Here is a 16,711-nt window from a genome sequence, read left to right on the forward strand (position 1 = left end):
AGAGAAGGAGGGGCAGGGGCCAAATGGCAGGAAACCACATATCTTGTAAACAATGGGGGTCCCTGGGCAGACAAAGAAAAGCAGGAATCTCCAGACCGACAGGAAACTACACATTTGGGGGGTGTTAAGTGTCCTGTAGACAAAGAAAGGTGGGGAAAGGCGGGAATCTCCAGTGTCTGAATGTAACATTTCACTCACTATGCCGTCATTACAATAAAATTCGCCTCACAGATAAGAAGTACTCATCATGCACCAATGTCATGACACTTCTGATCAAGGCTAAATAAGGACAGAAATCCCTCCTCCCCTCGGGAAGGTGGAGCTGGGAGGAAAATCAGGGAATATGAACCCACCCCTTCCCTCCCCAGTGAATATTCCACCCCTTCATTTCTATGCCCCACAAAGCTGCTTGCTGAAGAAACTCAGTGCAGCTACTCACCTGAGACTGGCTGCTCTCCCCTTGAGAGCATACTTTCTCTTAAATAAATCCTCACTTTGCTTTCTTGACCTCCCTGTCTCATCTCTGAATTCTTTCTGCTATGAGCTAAGAACCTACCCTCTGATAACACTGCTATATACATATACATAAAAACTCACACAAGTGCACAAGGAGACATGCAAGAATATTCAAAGAAAACTGTTTATAACACTAAAAAGCTTAAAACAACCTAAATGCCAATCACCTAAAGAATGCACAGGTGGGAATTATAAACACCGAATTCAAGATAGTGGTTACCTCTATGGCACAGGGCAGGAGATGTGATGGGGGAAGGAAACAATAGGGGTTTCGTTCTATTTGTTAAGTGTTTCTTAAGCTAGCGCTGGACACATGGGTGTGTGTTAATCTCTGTTCTTATTCATGTGTCTGAAAGATGTCATAAATGACATCTTTAAATATATATAAGTATATAAAAAATATATTTAAAAAAATATCGGGACTTCCCTGGTGGTGCAGTGGTTGAGAAACTACCTGCCAATGCAGGGGACATGGGTTCAAGCCCTGGTCTGGGAAGATCCCACATGTCACGGAGCAACTAAGCCCATGCGCCACAACTACTGAGCCTGCACTCTAGAGCCCATGAGCCATAACTACTGAGCCCACGTGCCACAACTACTGAAGCCCATGTGCCTAGAGCCCATGCTCCGCAACGAGAAGCCACCACAATGAGAAGCCCCCGCTTGCCATAACTAGAGAAAGCTCTCAGGCAGCAACAAGACCCAACACAGCCAATAAATAAATAAATAGATTTATTAAAAAACAAAAGCTTAAGGAAGGGGCTGTAATGAAAGCTGATAGCAAAACAGAAGAAACAAATGAAAACAGAAAACATTTTAAAACTGATACCATGTTTCATATGTGATGGTTGACCAACCCCTGGGCCACAGGCCACCTCCGAGTGTGGAGTACTTGCATATGAAGAAATACTACGTTATGACTTCTAAGCCATTTGACATAAGTCACTTATGTCCTCATAGCAGTTAGTTTACCCATTAAAACATAATTCTGGGGCCTAAGAAGTTACTATAGAAGCTGCCTATTTTAAATCTTTAGCAAGTATATTTTCTCCAGGTATTATTTTGCAACTCTAAGGAAATGACCTGGTTGCCTGGATGTTCTCTTCGCCCAGATGTAAGAAAGCCACCAAATATCTCCCTCATAATCTCAGGTCCAGAGCCCACAAATACAGTAACCAGTATGCTCTCTGGAGAGCATGTAATCATTACTTTAGCCTTTTCTGTTAAAAAAAAACCTAGACTTACTCCTCCTTTGACCTCTTTCCACGAATAAACAAACAAGGCAAAACAAATAAAATTCCATGCCTACCACCAATGAAATAAAGAATGTGGTTAACGCTTACAACGTCTGCACAAAAGGTCTTGGGTAAGTTACAAAAGAATCCTGGAATCCTGTCATTGCCGTTGGATTGAAAGCAGTTGCTCCAAGTGCCTGCAAATCTTGGGGTGAGACTCTCAGCACTTTTGCTGAATCATCAGACCCAAGTGAACCATGGAATGTTGGGCCCTGAACTCAAAGCTGTAAGGTGAAGCAAATTTCAACAGTCTCACCGACTCCCTCTGCTAAAGGGCAGAGTCCAGTCAGTTGAGAATTTGTCCCTTTGCACAATTGGTTATTCTGAATTCAGGGGATTTGTTCCAATTCATAGTTTAGTTTTCTCACTTTATTTTTTTTTTTTTTTTTAGTTTTCTCACTTTATACTGAGTGATTCTGTCAGTGATTCTTTTGGGACAGAAGAACACAGTTTTTCTTTGAACACAAGTCCACATGAACTGACTAACTGCCATCTACATGGTCTGTGCTACTGATGTCAAACCAGCCTTGAACCCATAAATCCAAATTAAGCAACAGTTTTTGGTAAAAGGCAATCACACATTTAATTATTAACTCATGCCTCTAGCATGAGTACAGAGCCAGTGGTCCTCAAGTCAGGCTGCAAATCAAATTTAGGTAGCAGCTTTAAAAAAAATACAGGTGCCTAATTTGTCTTAAGATGCTGATTCAGAAGATGTGGGGTAGTGCCCAAGCAACTGTTTGTTTAAAAAGCTTTCCTAGTGATTCTGATGCTTGGGGATAGAAACTGTCATACAGGTACTGATATAAACAATCCCACATGGTAGAGAGGTATAGGGTCTATGCTTCTCAAACAGGGACAGGAGACACTGTACCAAGGACTATTCAAAGCCACACAAAGAGCACTGTGCATCTTTCTGGAATGTCAATTTTATTTCACAGGTAAATATTTTAAAATGTCATTTGTATTTTGGGTGGTGGTTACATAGGTATATACAATTGTCAAAACTCATTTAAGATCTGTACATTTACGTGTATGTTTACCTCAATAAAAAGATCACTTTTATATTAAAATATGGATAGATTCTGGAATACAATGCAAGATCTGCATTTATTTTCCAGATGAACTCTGAGACTTCAAAGAAATCTCCCTCTTAGATGGACTACCTTAGGCTAGGCCCCCATATCCAAGGGGGCCAGGGTGGGCATTAGGGCTTGAAATTCGAGGGGAAACCTTTTTGGAAGGTCCCACTGGCTTTAGAAATCCTTTCACTTCTAATGCTTTTCATTCATTTTACTACCCATGACCCACTCCTCTCTCTTCTTGTTTTTTTACTTTCCACATATTACTGGTCTTTTTGCTTTAAAACACTCCAGATCGTCAAAAATTTAAAGTTCCACTCTTCCTTACCATTGGCGATTTTGTTTGCTACTGAGCAGATGGTCTAATGACCCTGAGGCCATAGCCTCATAAATCACACATTGTAAGGCCATTTTTTCACTCAAAAATGTGTTTTAAAAGGTTCTCGTCCTGTGATAAACCACAATGGAAAAGAATATGGAAAAGAAAAAGAATTCATATATATGTATAACTGAATCACTTTGCTGTACAGAAAAAATTAACACATTGTAAATCAACTACTGATTTTCTTTTTTTAATCAAACTTTTTTTTTAAAAAAAAGGTTCTCAGCTGCAGGAGCTGGTTGTGGTGAGGGACTGACTCTTAACAATCACAACCCACCCCCCATTTCCTGACTGTAAAGACAAGAGTGGAGGGTTATTGGCAAGGGTTACAGAAAATAACGGTCAAAAGTAACTAGGCTCAAGGGGCTCCTCTTATCTCCTGTGGTCAAAGGGCTTAACAGTGAATAGAGCCCAAGATTGTTAGTCTGAAGCACGGTCTGGTCCAATGGCTCTGGGTAAGTTACTTTATCTCTCGCTTGGGAGATTCCGTGTCCTCCTCTAAGACACGACGTAGAGTACACATCCGCTTACGGATTTAACTGACGGGTATTAATCTTCACGGACTGCAAAGCCACAAAGATATGAGCTTACAAATCAAAACGCGTGTAAGTCAAATCCTCGAACCTAAGGGACGCGGAAGAATGACCACGCAACCCAAAAACGACCTCGCCGTACAACCGGCCCCTTCCAGCCATCCGCATCCCAGCAGCCTTTGCGAAACCAGCCCGCAGCCCCCAGAGCCCCGAGGCCGGGGGCGGGGCCGGGAGCGCGCGCAACGTCCCCTTCTGCCCAAGCCCCTAGCCCCCTTCCGCCCGGACTCTGCGTAAGTACCACCCGCCTTACGCAGTCTCGAAATGCCTCCGGGTGGTGGACCAAGGCGACAGCCCTCCGCGGTTCGACCTCTCACCTGCTCGGCACAGGCCTCCGCCTCCAGCTAGTCCCGCCTCCTCCTGATACTCTGCCGGCCGTGAATGGAAGGCCCGGGAAAAGGGCCTGGTTGTGGCAGGAGAGAGAGTGTGTTTACATCTCACCTCATCCCGAGCGGGCTGGTTTCAGCCCCGCCTTCTCCTCTTCGCCGTTTAAAGCGTTGGGTCGCCCTCCTCCTCACTCAGAGAAGCGGCCCCACAGTTGGTGTCTCCGGCGTTGGTTTGGCTGGGTGACTTCGCGTCAGCCTGCTGTCCACTGCGAGAGGGCCTCGAACTTCAGGGGCAAGATGTCGGAAAGTAACTTGGCAGAGCGCAGCGACGGACGCGAGAGGCTGGTGTCTGGTGCTAAAGTCGTCGCCCAGGCCCTGAAAACACAGGTGTGCTGGACCTTCCTGATTGAAAGGCTCTTACGGCGGCCGACGGGGGCCGAGACGTTGTCTTGGAAACGGGAGAGCGGCGGGGAGGGCGGGGGGAGCTTTGCTGGAGGTTTTCCTTTTAGCGCCCTCATTTCTCTGTTCTTGGCCCACAGGATGTGAATTACATGTTTGGCATCGTAGGCATCCCGGTGACCGAAATCGCCCTTGCTGCCCAGGAGGTGGGCATCAGATACATCGGGATGAGGAACGAGCAGGCGGTAAGTATGGACTTGGAGAGCCGAATACAACATTGGGGATGAGTAATAATAATGGCAAATTTTCACTGCGGACAGTCGCCGCTTATCTCGCCTCTAATACTTTACACGTATCAATCACAACAATCCTAGGAGGCAAGAACCATTGTTAATCCTAGTTACAAATGAGAAAAGTGAGACCCAGAGGGGTTAAGAAACTTGCTCAAGGAGGCAGCTGGTATTGGCAGAGCCAGGATTTGAACTTAGGTATTCTGGGTCTGGAGTCCATGCTCTTACAGTATACAGTATTGTACTCTGCCCAGTCTAGAGTGTCAGAATTGGCAGGGACATTTACCTGGTCTGAATCCTGTCCCCTGATCTTCACTCTGTAACTAACTATTATTATGTGTCTGTGTATTATTTGTCCGGTCTGACTTCCCTAGTAGGCTCTGAGCTTCAGGGGGTCACGGATATTATTTTTTCTTGACACATCTGTATCCCCAGTGCGTAGGTAGAGCCTGCACTTGATAGGAGGTCCGGTAGTACCTGCAAGGTGAATGGGTGAAGGCCAAGTCTCATGTTGTATAGTAGGTGGCTCTGCAAAGTGACAGGTATCACAAATGGTAAAGCCGTGATTGGACTCCAGAGGTGTCCTAAGCCCCAGTCCAGTGCTCATTCCACCTCATTACCTTGCCACCCTTCTCGGAGGCTTATTTGGAAGCGCAAGAAAGGAAGTTAGGACATTTTGCCAACCCAGTCTCATTTCTTCCTAAAGGGCATTTAGCATTTTTCCAGATTATCTTGTATTTAATTTAGCACCTTCCTTGTCTTCCTATAGTGAGCTGAAGTGCAGTTTAAACATAAAAACTAACCATATGAAGGCCATGAAGGAAATTTCAACAAATCTCCAAGGATTGGAAACAAACAGTATATGTGACCTGACCATATGGAAATAAACTGGAATTCAATTACAGAAAGATAGAAAATCCCCAAACATTTGGAAATTCAGTATGTTTGAATCCTTTGTAAATATTTGAAAAGATTAATAAAATCAATAACCTTCACAGCAGACTGATTAAGAATAAAAGAGAAAAAATACAAATTACCAGTGTCAGGGGTGAAAAAGGGGATGTCACCATGGACCCTAAATAACCAGTGGGGTGAAGAAGAAATCACAATGGAAAATGGAAAACATTTTGAATTGAATGATGATGAGAAGATGAGATCTCAAACATGTAAGCTATAGCTAAAGCAGTTCTTAGAGGAAATAGTTTTAAATGAATCTATACTTAGTAAAGAAGATCAAAAATCAGTGCTCTAAGCTTACATATTAAGAAGCTAGAAAAAGAAAACCAAGGTAAACCCAAACTGAAAGTAGTAAAGTAATAAGTACAAAAGCAGGAATTGGGCTTCCCTGGTGGCACAGTGGTTAAGAATCTGCCTGCCAATGCAAGGGACACGGGTTTGAGCCCTGGCCCAGGAAGATCCCACATGCTGCAGAGCAAGTAAGCCCATGTGCCACAACTACTGAGCCTGAGCTCTAGAGCCTGCAAGCCACAGCTACTGAGCCCACGTGACACAACTACTGAAGCCTGTGTGCCTACAGCCCGTGCTCCGCAACAAGAGAAGCCACAACAATGAGAAGCCCACGCGCTGCAAGGAAGAGTAGCCCCCGCTCACCGCAACTAGAGAAAGCCCACGCATGGCAATGAAGACCCAACACAGCCAAAAATAAATAAATTTATTTTTTTTAAAAAAGCAGAAATCAATGGAAGAGAAAACAAAGAAACAATAGAGAAAAATCAACAAATCCAAAAATTGGTTCTTTGAAAAGATTAATAAATTTGGTAAATCCCTAGCAAGACTGATGAAGAATAAAAGAGAAAAACTACAAATTATCAATGTTAGGAATAAAAAAGAGGACATTCCTATTGATCCTGCAGACGTTTAAGCAATTATAAGATGATATTATGAATAAACTAGATGATATGGACAAATTCCTTGAAAAACTAAAAATTAGAATTAGATGTTTAAACCATTATTTAAAATTTATAGGTAGAACATTACTTGTAAGAATGAAAAATGTTCTAATTCCCCCTTACTTGAGAGTGAATTATTATATACATACTTTATACATGTATAATAATAATACTTATTACTTAATACAATTTAATACTATAAGAGTCCCAAAATGCTTAAGTCCCAGTGTTTCTTCTTTGTAGGCTTGTTATGCTGCCTCTGCGGTTGGATATCTGACAGGCAGGTAAACTCAAGTCTATGTTTTATCTCAACTTCTTTTTTTAAACTGAGTTATAATTAACATACAGTATTATATTAGCTTTAGGTGTACAGCATAGTGATTCAGTATTTTTATACATTATGAAATGGTCACCACCATAAGACCAGTTCCCATCTATCACCATATAAAGTTGTTAAAATATTATTAACTGTGCTCCTATGCTGTACATTTCATCCCGATGACTTACGTATTTTATAGCTGGCAGTCTGTACCTCTTAATCCCCTTCACCTATTTTATCCATTCCTCCACACACCTCCCCTCTGGCAACCACCAGTTTTTTCTCTGTCTCTGAGTTTATTTTCTGTTCATTGTTTTGTTTTTAAGAGTCCACATATAAGTGAAATCATATGGTATTTGGTTTTCTCTATCTAACTTATTTCACTAAGCATAATATTCTCCGAGTCCATCCATGTCGACACAGATGGCAAGATTTCATTCTTTTTTATGGCTGAGTAATATTTCAGTGTGTGTGTGTATCAATCACATCTTCTCTATCCATTCATCCATGGATGGGCACTGAGGTTGCTTCCATATCTTGGCTGTTGTAAATAGTGCTGCATGAACATAGGGGTACATAGATCTTTCGGAATTAGTGTTTTTGTTTTCTTCTGATAAATACCCAGAGTGGAATTGCTGGATTGTATGGTAGTTCTATTTTTAGTTTTTTGAGGAACCTCCATACTGTTTTTCACAGTGGCTGCACCAATTTAAAGGCTGTCTTAAATAGAGGTTCTTAAGAAATTACTGTATAAATTGAAAATGGCAAGTTGAATTATATGGAGATACCTTTTTTTCAGTGCTTTAAGCTTAGAAAGTCATCTAGGGTAAAGCTTTCAAGTTCAATTTAAAAAATTGGGGCAGAGCACTACATTTCAGAATTACTTCCTGGCAAAGAACAATTTACATTATATATTTGTTAAGAAAATTTTAAAAAACACGTTTTTTCCATATAGAAATGTACTCAGTAGTCAAAAATTTGCTTCTGTATGCAGTCAACTTGATTTAGCCCAAATATAATAGGAGCAAAGTATAAAGAGGTTAGTGAAATACAGTGTGAGGATGGTAGGTACCTTATTTCTTGCAGGAAGACTGATATAACCTTTTTTATTCTAATTAAAAAAATATTCTAATAATTGTTTTACAGTTGTAGTAAAGATCTATATATCCTGCCTTTGAAGTTCAAGAAGGTGACATTTCACCCTAAAGTGATATGAATCAAGTGTTGCATTTGACCTGCTTTTAATAAAATTAATTCTGTTTTGCTTTTAGGCCGGGAGTTTGCCTTGTTGTTTCTGGCCCAGGTCTCATCCATGCTTTGGGTGGTATGGCAAATGCAAACATGAACTGTTGGTAATTACTTAAAACATTTTCTTAAAAACCTCAATGCATGATTTTACCTAGTGGAGCAACCACTGATCTGTGGTGGGAAGACCAGGGGTCAGGTGCTTAAGGAAATGGCTTAGTGAAAAATTAAGAGAGTTAGGAAGAAAATAAGAAAAAAAAATCAACAGCTCTTTTACCTAGAAAAAAAGACTGTTAATATTTTGGAATAAATATGTGTATATTCCATATCTATCTATCTATATATATATGTGTGTGAATGTGTGTATAAGTCTCTTTAAGTGAAGAACTGTTTATTAAAGATCCCAGTTCAATATGCAAGAATGTATTTAATTTTTCACCTTGTCTTGCATAACTAGCAGGACAATTGAAATCTTATATTTATTGAGTTGGCTTTATAAGCAGATTAGTTGCTCTTGCCCTTAATCCCATCTCTGGTTCTTTACTCATAAGATCATGTTAAAGGGGGATATGTTTTGATTAGTTCATAAAATGTTTAAATTTCCTGTGGGAAGGACATTGTTTTCTTTCTTGCCATGTGTTTCCTACTTTTTAGGGTTTGACTTCTTTTCTTTCGTCCTTCCTACACTTTCTCTTTCTTATCTACTTTAGTGTCTGATAATTTTTGAGTAACTTTAACTTTGCTGTATCTTTTTTATTTCTCCCCAAAGCATAAGAATTTTATTGCTGAGGAATATTTTTCATTCTGCCATTTCCAAATAGACTCATTTAGGAAAGTGTGACAAAAGTTTTTTTCTTCTCTTAATTTCAAGAATAATAGGAAGAGCATAACAATTCATTTTACATCATCACACCCAGAGGTATCAGTATCCAAAAGAGGCAGGGGAGAGAGGGGCATGGAGGAAAAATATTTACCACAAATTACAGATTTTTCCAAAATTGAGGAAGTGTTCTCTCACACCAAGTTGTTTCCTAAATCTTTCTAAATTGGCAGTTTTTAAGGGAAAATGTAATTCTCTCTCTTTCTCTCTTTTTTAACATTCATTGAGTGTTTATTATTTATTGGGTACTTGCTGAGTACTTTACATGTTGATCTCATTTGTAATTCTCTTTTAAAAAAATTAATATTTCAGGCCCTTGATTGTGATTGGTGGTTCCTCTGAAAGAAGTCAGGAAACAATGGGGGCCTTCCAGGAGTTTCCTCAGGTACCCAACTCTAAGATCTTCCCTCTATCATTTTAGTAACGTAAGTATACTCCATTAAGATTTATGGAGAAGAAATTAAAACTCCTGTCTGCAAAATAAACAATTAAAATAAAAGTACCTGAGATATTTTAAAGGTGATTTTCCTCAACTACAAGAAACTCTCAGTGTGGTTATTAAGAAAGCTTAGGCTCTGTTTAGGAGCAATCTTCCAAGAAATACACCTTTTTGACAGAAATTTAAACTCTGAAAATAATCTCTTCAAAGAGTCAAGAAAATGCAGGAATAAAAATGGTTTGGGACTATCAGACTTTGAGGAAGAGAAAAGTTGAGAGGAAAACTCCTACTCATACCTGTGGGACTAAGACTACCAACTGTTAAGTAGATTTTATATCAAAATGTATTAAGAGAAACAGTTTCTATTGAATATACAATGCTTCAAAGTACATTAAGCAGTGAAAAATTAACACTACTGAATTTATGTCAAACGGCATAACAACAAAATATATAACAGGAAAACTGGCAGAAATGTAAAAATAGATTATTATTGTAATGAGATATAACAGATGAAGTTGTGTATTCCTGGCTTTAGAATTTCTGGGTCCAAGGATATACTTACATTTTTAGGAGACATTGTCAACTTCCCTTCCTATTTATATTCTCACCAGAGTTTATGAGAGTGCCTGTTTTCTTGTATTATGATAGATGCTGGGTATTATCTAACTTTTTTATGTTTGCCAATCTAAGAAATGAAAATTGTGTCTTGTTTTGATTTTCTTCCTGAATCACACCAAGGCAGAGATTTGGTTGTACTTTGAATAGGCTTTTTTTTTCTCTTTTAAGAAGATGTTGGGGGTAGGAGTTTATTAATTAATTTATTTATTTTTGGCTGTGTTGGGTCTTCGTTTCTGTTGCGAGGGCTTTCTCTAGTTGTGGTGAGCGGGGGCCACTTTTCATCGCGGTGCGTGGGCCTCTCACTGTCGCGGCCTCTCTTGTTGTGGAGCACAGGCTCCAGACGCGCAGGCTCAGTAGTTGTGGCTCACAGGCCTAGTTGCTCTGTGGCATGTGGGATCCTCCCAGATCAGGGCTCGAACCCGTGTCCCCTGCATTAGCAGGCAGATTCTCAACCACTGCGCCACCAGGGAAGCCCCTGAATAGGCTTTTAAGAAGCAATCTAGGTAATGCATTTTTCTCCATCTTGCCTCTAAACATATTAGAAAGTAATGGCTTAACATTTTGTCATCTTTCAGAAGAGTAATATGATACATGAGCTGAATTTTAAGTGATTTTCTTTTCGCATATAGGTTGAAGCTTGTAGATTATATAGCAAGTTCTCTGCCCGGCCAAGTAGCATAGAAGCTATTCCCTCTATTATTGAAAAGGTACAGTATTTAATTACAAGCTCTCCAAGTCAGCTGGTTTTTCTCAATTGCTTGTTACCTGTGTTACTTTTATTCTCCATAGAATGAGTAGCAATTTGGAATATATTCAGGCAGTTAGCAATGATATTGATAAATAGCTATGTACATTTTAATATTCACTGTCATTAACTTAATTAAAGAAACCGATAAAATTAATTATTTTGGAAAAATTTTCCCCTCTACTTTAGTTTTTAAAATTTTTTTAAATTATGGAAAAATAAAAAGAAGGATATAATGAAACCCTGGGTACCCTTTCTCTTATACTTTTGCAAGATTATTTTTGAAAATAATACTTATATTATTAAGTATTATTACTTAAATTTTTGAAAATTAGTACTTATTACTTAAATTATTTAAGTCTTATTACTTAAATTATTTAAGTATTATTACTTAAATTTACTTTAAGTTTTTGAAAATTAGTACTTATATTAGTATTAATGTAAGACCATCTCTTAGTTGATTAAACAGCGTATTATAAGTTAGTTTTATATGTGAAGTTACTTTTAAGCTGTTTCAAAAACCATGTGTTATAGAAACCATTTGATACATGTTACAACATCACAGTTTCTGAAACCTTTGCTAAATCATTAGGATTAGGAAGCAGGTGAAAGTACTGTTATAAAGTAAAGACTTGGAAGGCAGAACCTAGTAGATAATTTCTAGGACTAAAGTGTAATAGAAAATGAATTTTAAAGCCCTAAGTGTGTATTTTTTTCTCTCTCCCCTTTTAAACAAAAATATCTTTTAAAATATATAGAACCAATAGAGGGCATTTCAATGTAATTAAAATTGGTTACTTCTAAGGATGTTGCATCAACTAAGGATGTTGAGAAAAATAAAAATAGTGTTCATTTCACAATTTTAAATTATCTTTGAGTGGAATGTGATAAAAAGGATTGAGATTTTTTAAATATTTTCTTCCATTTGTAATGAACTTAGGCAGTGAGAAGCAGTATTTATGGTCGTCCAGGTGCTTGCTATGTTGACATACCTGCAGATTTTGTGAACCTCCAGGTGAATGTGAACTCTGTAAGGTGAGTAATAGTTAACTGGAGTTCTTTCTTAATTGTGTTACCATAATGCTTACCTTTTAAAAAGAATTTACCTAGCAGTTTATAAGTTAATCTTCAATTTGTCTTAACTTTTGAAGATTTAGTAATTAAACTGAATCCTGGCCAAAGGGCTTAATTCTCTTAATTAAAATGGCATTATTTAGGAATTATTTTGGGGTTTAATTACTAAATCAAATACTTGGAGCTTCCCAAACTCCTCATTTGAAATTATTCTTTCAGTAACCATTAAAAACTAATCCTCATGTAGTATGGTTACTTAGCGTCTTCATGGTATAAACCAAGAGTTGAAGTGACTATTGAAAAATAGTAATTTTCAAATAGTTCTAGTAAGAACTCAGCATAAAAAATTTCAACACCAGATGTTACTATGATTTGCCAAGTTCCCTTATTCCATAAATAAACACTGAGTGAACAATAAGTACAACAAACTGGTATCTAAGTCACTCCTGGTAAGGATGGGTACTTGGGTTACTGCATCACCCTGAGTACCATTTAGCGCATTCTTGCTGTCATGGACCTAGTGACTACAGAGAGACAGTGGGCATTTCTGTTCACTCAGGATACCAAGTAGAGGTTTTCATTTGGGAGAGTCAGACAAAAAGGACATCTATTCTTCATAATACCTGAACATGACAATCAAAATAATATTATTGGGGCTGGGGGGAGATGTGCCTTAGGTAAGTTAACTCTGTAAGCCTTCTTTAAAATTTTTGTAAAGATTTGGATGTCCTTTTTTGGTATTATATGTCCAAGTTTTGTACAGTATGATGTTTATTAATTAGGATAAATGAACTAAAACACTGAGGAGTTGGTGTCTAGAAATACTTAACTATGACAGTTTTAATATTTAATATTTCTTTTACTAATGCATATTGTGATACTAAAATATTGACTTACTCAATGAGTGGAAATATAGTGAGGTAGTTAAAAGCATGGACTTTGGAGACAGAAAAACCGATTTCAATCCAGCCTTTGCCACATGCCATCTGGGGACCCCAGGCAAGTTACCTACTTTTTGAGTTTTTTTTTTTCACAGTAGTGAAACAAAGATAATGGTAATACCTAATCTCATTATTTTGAAAATTAAATACGGATAAATGGCACATAGTAGGTATGAAATATTAACTTTTAGTATGTTTTTTTATTATTACTACAACAACAACAACTACTACCACAGTGTGAAGCCATTAATTCAGATTTCCTGTCAGTGAATTGCTCCTTTGGTTGTTAGATGATCTTAGGGAATAAATATTAATTTACCAGGCATGATAAGGATATTATGGTTATATGGGAGAAAGTCCTTATCTTTTAATTTTTAAGTCTTGCTGTGGTAATCTACTGTCAAATGGTTTAGGAAGAAATGTATATGTATATTTATGTGTGTATGTGTGAAGCAAATGTGGTAAAATATTAGTAGTTGAATTTACAGGGTGGGCATATGGAGTTTATTATACTATTTTTTCTACCTTTTTCTGTATTTGATATTTTCACAATAAAAAAGTTTAAAAGTTGGCCTCCTAATTAACAGAGCTCTTTATTTCCAGGTACGTGGAGTGCTGCATGCCACCTCCTGTTAGTATGGCAGAAAGCTCTGCTGTATATATGGCAGCATCTGTTATTAGGAATGCCAAACAGCCCCTTCTTATCATCGGGAAAGGTAGCATTGAATGGAACTCTAAATCTTGCTAGGCTTTCAAAAGAATGCTGATTCTGTTTAGAAATTGTCTTCATTATTTATTAGCATTGGCTCTAATGTTTGAAATTGGAATAAAAATTCTCTTTATTCATTTAGCATTATTTATTAGTTTTGAAATCATAGAATTATTCTAGAATGCCTGGAATATCACCTATTACATTTCTTTCTTTTTTTGTAAATTTATTTAGTTTATTTATTTTATTTATTTTTGGCTGCGTTGGGTCTTCGTTGCTGAACGTGGGCTTTCTCTAGTTGTGTCGAGCGGGGGCTACTCTTCGTTGTGGTGTACAGGCTTCTCATTGTGGTGGCTTCTCTAGTTGCAGGTCATGGGCTCTTGGTGCACGGGCTTCAGTAGTTCTGGCACGTGGGCTCAGTAGTTGTGGCTCGTGGGCTCTAGGCACACAGGCTTAAGTGGTTGTGGCACACAGGCTTAGTTGCTCCTTGGCATGTGGGATCTTCCTAGACCAGGGATCGAACCCGTGTCCCCTGCATTGGCAGGCGAATTCTTAACCACTGCACCACCAGGGAAGTCCCTATTACATTTCTTATGAATAAAATGTGTTTCTTTCCATTATGAAGATTACACATGAATATTATTAAAAATTTGGAAAATCCAGTAGATTAGAAAGAAGAAATCCCTTCATCCAAAGAAGATCATTTTAACATGTAGTACTTTTGTATTCCTTTTTGCATGTATATTTTATACCTTGTGATCATACTGTATAGACAGTTTTTTATTTATTTATTTTTTGCAGTATGCGGGCCTCTCACTGTTGTGGGCTCTCCCATTGTGGAGCACAGGCTCCGGACGCACAGGCTCAGCAGCCATGGCTCACGGGCCTAGCCGCTCCGCGGCATGTGGGATCTTCCCGGACCGGGGCACGAACCCGTGTCCCCTGCATCGGCAGATGGACTCTCAACCACTGCGCCACCAGGGAAGCCCTAGACAGTTTTTTTTAAAGTATACAATCTAATATCTTTTGGTATATTTACAAAGTTGTGCATCTATCACCACAATCAATTTTAGAATATTGTTATTACCCTCCCCCAAATCCCACATCCCTTAGCTGTCACCCCAAACCTCCTTAGCCCTCTGCCCCAGGCAACCGTGAATCTATTTTCTGTCTCTATAGATTTGCCTGTTTGGACACTTCTTTTAAATAGAATCGTATAATGTATGGTCCTTTGTGACTGACCTTTTTGATTTAGCGTAATGTTTTCAAGGTTCATCCACGTTGTAGCATGTATCAGTACATCATTTCTTTTTATTGCTGAATAATAATGATAATATATTTACTATAATTATATATAATATAATAAATATAATTCATAGTTATTATTGTTATTATTTCATTGTATGGACATACCACATTTAATTTAATCCATTCATAGTTGATGGACATTCGGGATGTTTCCACTTTTGAACTACTGTGAAAAATGGTGCTATGAACATTCATGTACAAATGTTTGTGTGGATGTATGTTTTCAGTTCTCTTCAGTACGTACCTAGGAGTGGGGTTGCTGGGTCAAATGACCACTCTATTAGACAGTTTCGTATTATACTTAATTCATTTAATGTTAGAATAACATGTTCTCATGGTCTTAAATTTTTTTCCCAAATATAATTTTTAATGTCCGTTCATGTATATACTAATACTTTACTGGCAAATATTTAAATCTTTGCCAGTTTTTGTTTGTGTTTAGAATAGCTGCAACAGACTCGTTTGTACTTAAAGCTTTTTCCATATTTAGGATATAAGATAGATTCCCAGAAAGAAAATTAATTAAGTTAAAATGTATTCATATTTTAAGGCCTTTGGAACATATTGTCCAATTTCTTTCTCCAAGGTATTGTACCAATTTATACGCATGTCAGCAATTTATTATAGTATCCATTATATGTTCTAGACCTAAAGGGGCTATGAATCATCTATGACCATGCTAGTCATTTATCAACTACTTAGGAGATAACTACATAGAAACTAAAAACAGTTTTAGTAAAAATGGTGGACAACAGAAAAAAATTGAAGTCAGAGCTGAGTTGTGTACAGCTATGTGATATATTAGCTCTGTGACCTTGGCAAAAACTGCTTTGAGTCTCAGTTACCTCACTTGTAAAATAGAGATTAGCTACCTCAACAGTACTGTTAAAATTAAACAACGAAATAATAGAAAGAGCTCAGTGGATGCTAGTTTTTGTACTTCCTTTAACCACCATTTAATGAGTCCTTATGATAAGGCAGGGATTATAGAAAACATTTGTGGGATATATAGAGAAATAATGGTTCCTACTTATAAGTAGACAGACCTGGTCACAAATAAGTGGGGTGTTTGTAGAGAGCTGAGGTGGATTCCCAGGGGAAGCAGCAACAATGTTCTTGTGTAGGTGGTGTGGAAAGACCGTTCAGAAGAGATGATGCTGTAGCCACCCCTTGAAATAATGGGTGACCGGTCACTGAGTGCAGAGAACCCACGCATTCCAGGAAGAGGGAACTGAATGGACAAATATTGAGGCAAGAAGGAGAATATAAGGAAACTTTCTGGATTAAAAAAAAGGGATTATTTTTCATCCTACGTGGATGACAAAAGATTCTAAGGTAGTTTTATAGTAGGGAGCATTAAATTGAATCTGAACATACTATACTATTTACTGAGACTCAGTAGAGAATTATAACTTCTGGATATGGAGTAATATTCTACTAATCCTGAGAAAGAGCATAAAGTTAAATAGCTAAAACGATGGCCTTGATGACATTAGAAACGAAATCATTTCTTTTTTTTTAAAACATATTTATTGGAGTATAATTGCTTTACAATTGTGTGTTAGTTTCTGCTTTATAACAAAGTGAATCAGTTATACATATACATATGTTCCCATATCTCTTCCCTCTTGCATCTCCCTCGA

At 38.0% G+C, this 16,711-nt stretch overlaps 1 protein-coding gene across 5 annotated transcripts in view; it reads left to right on the forward strand.

Annotated features, from left to right (window-relative positions):
* The first annotated feature begins 4,158 nt into the window (after positions 1-4,158).
* Positions 4,159-16,711, forward strand: part of HACL1 (2-hydroxyacyl-CoA lyase 1) — a 41,554-nt gene continuing 29,001 nt past the window's right edge. The window contains exons 1-8 of one of the 5 annotated variants that reach the window (XM_065876590.1): positions 4,159-4,578; positions 4,731-4,835; positions 7,034-7,074; positions 8,381-8,461; positions 9,547-9,619; positions 10,921-10,998; positions 11,977-12,071; positions 13,655-13,767. In XM_065876590.1, coding sequence (XP_065732662.1) covers positions 4,489-4,578; positions 4,731-4,835; positions 7,034-7,074; positions 8,381-8,461; positions 9,547-9,619; positions 10,921-10,998; positions 11,977-12,071; positions 13,655-13,767 — 676 coding nt within the window. In that variant the 5' untranslated portion in view covers positions 4,159-4,488. The remainder of the gene's footprint in view (positions 4,579-4,730; positions 4,836-7,033; positions 7,075-8,380; positions 8,462-9,546; positions 9,620-10,920; positions 10,999-11,976; positions 12,072-13,654; positions 13,768-16,711) is intronic. The other 4 variants (XM_065876589.1, XM_065876592.1, XM_065876591.1 and 1 more) reach the window with 4 other exon arrangements.

Source organism: Phocoena phocoena, chromosome 4, assembly GCF_963924675.1.
Source record: "Phocoena phocoena chromosome 4, mPhoPho1.1, whole genome shotgun sequence".
Taxonomy (NCBI): domain Eukaryota; kingdom Metazoa; phylum Chordata; class Mammalia; order Artiodactyla; family Phocoenidae; genus Phocoena; species Phocoena phocoena.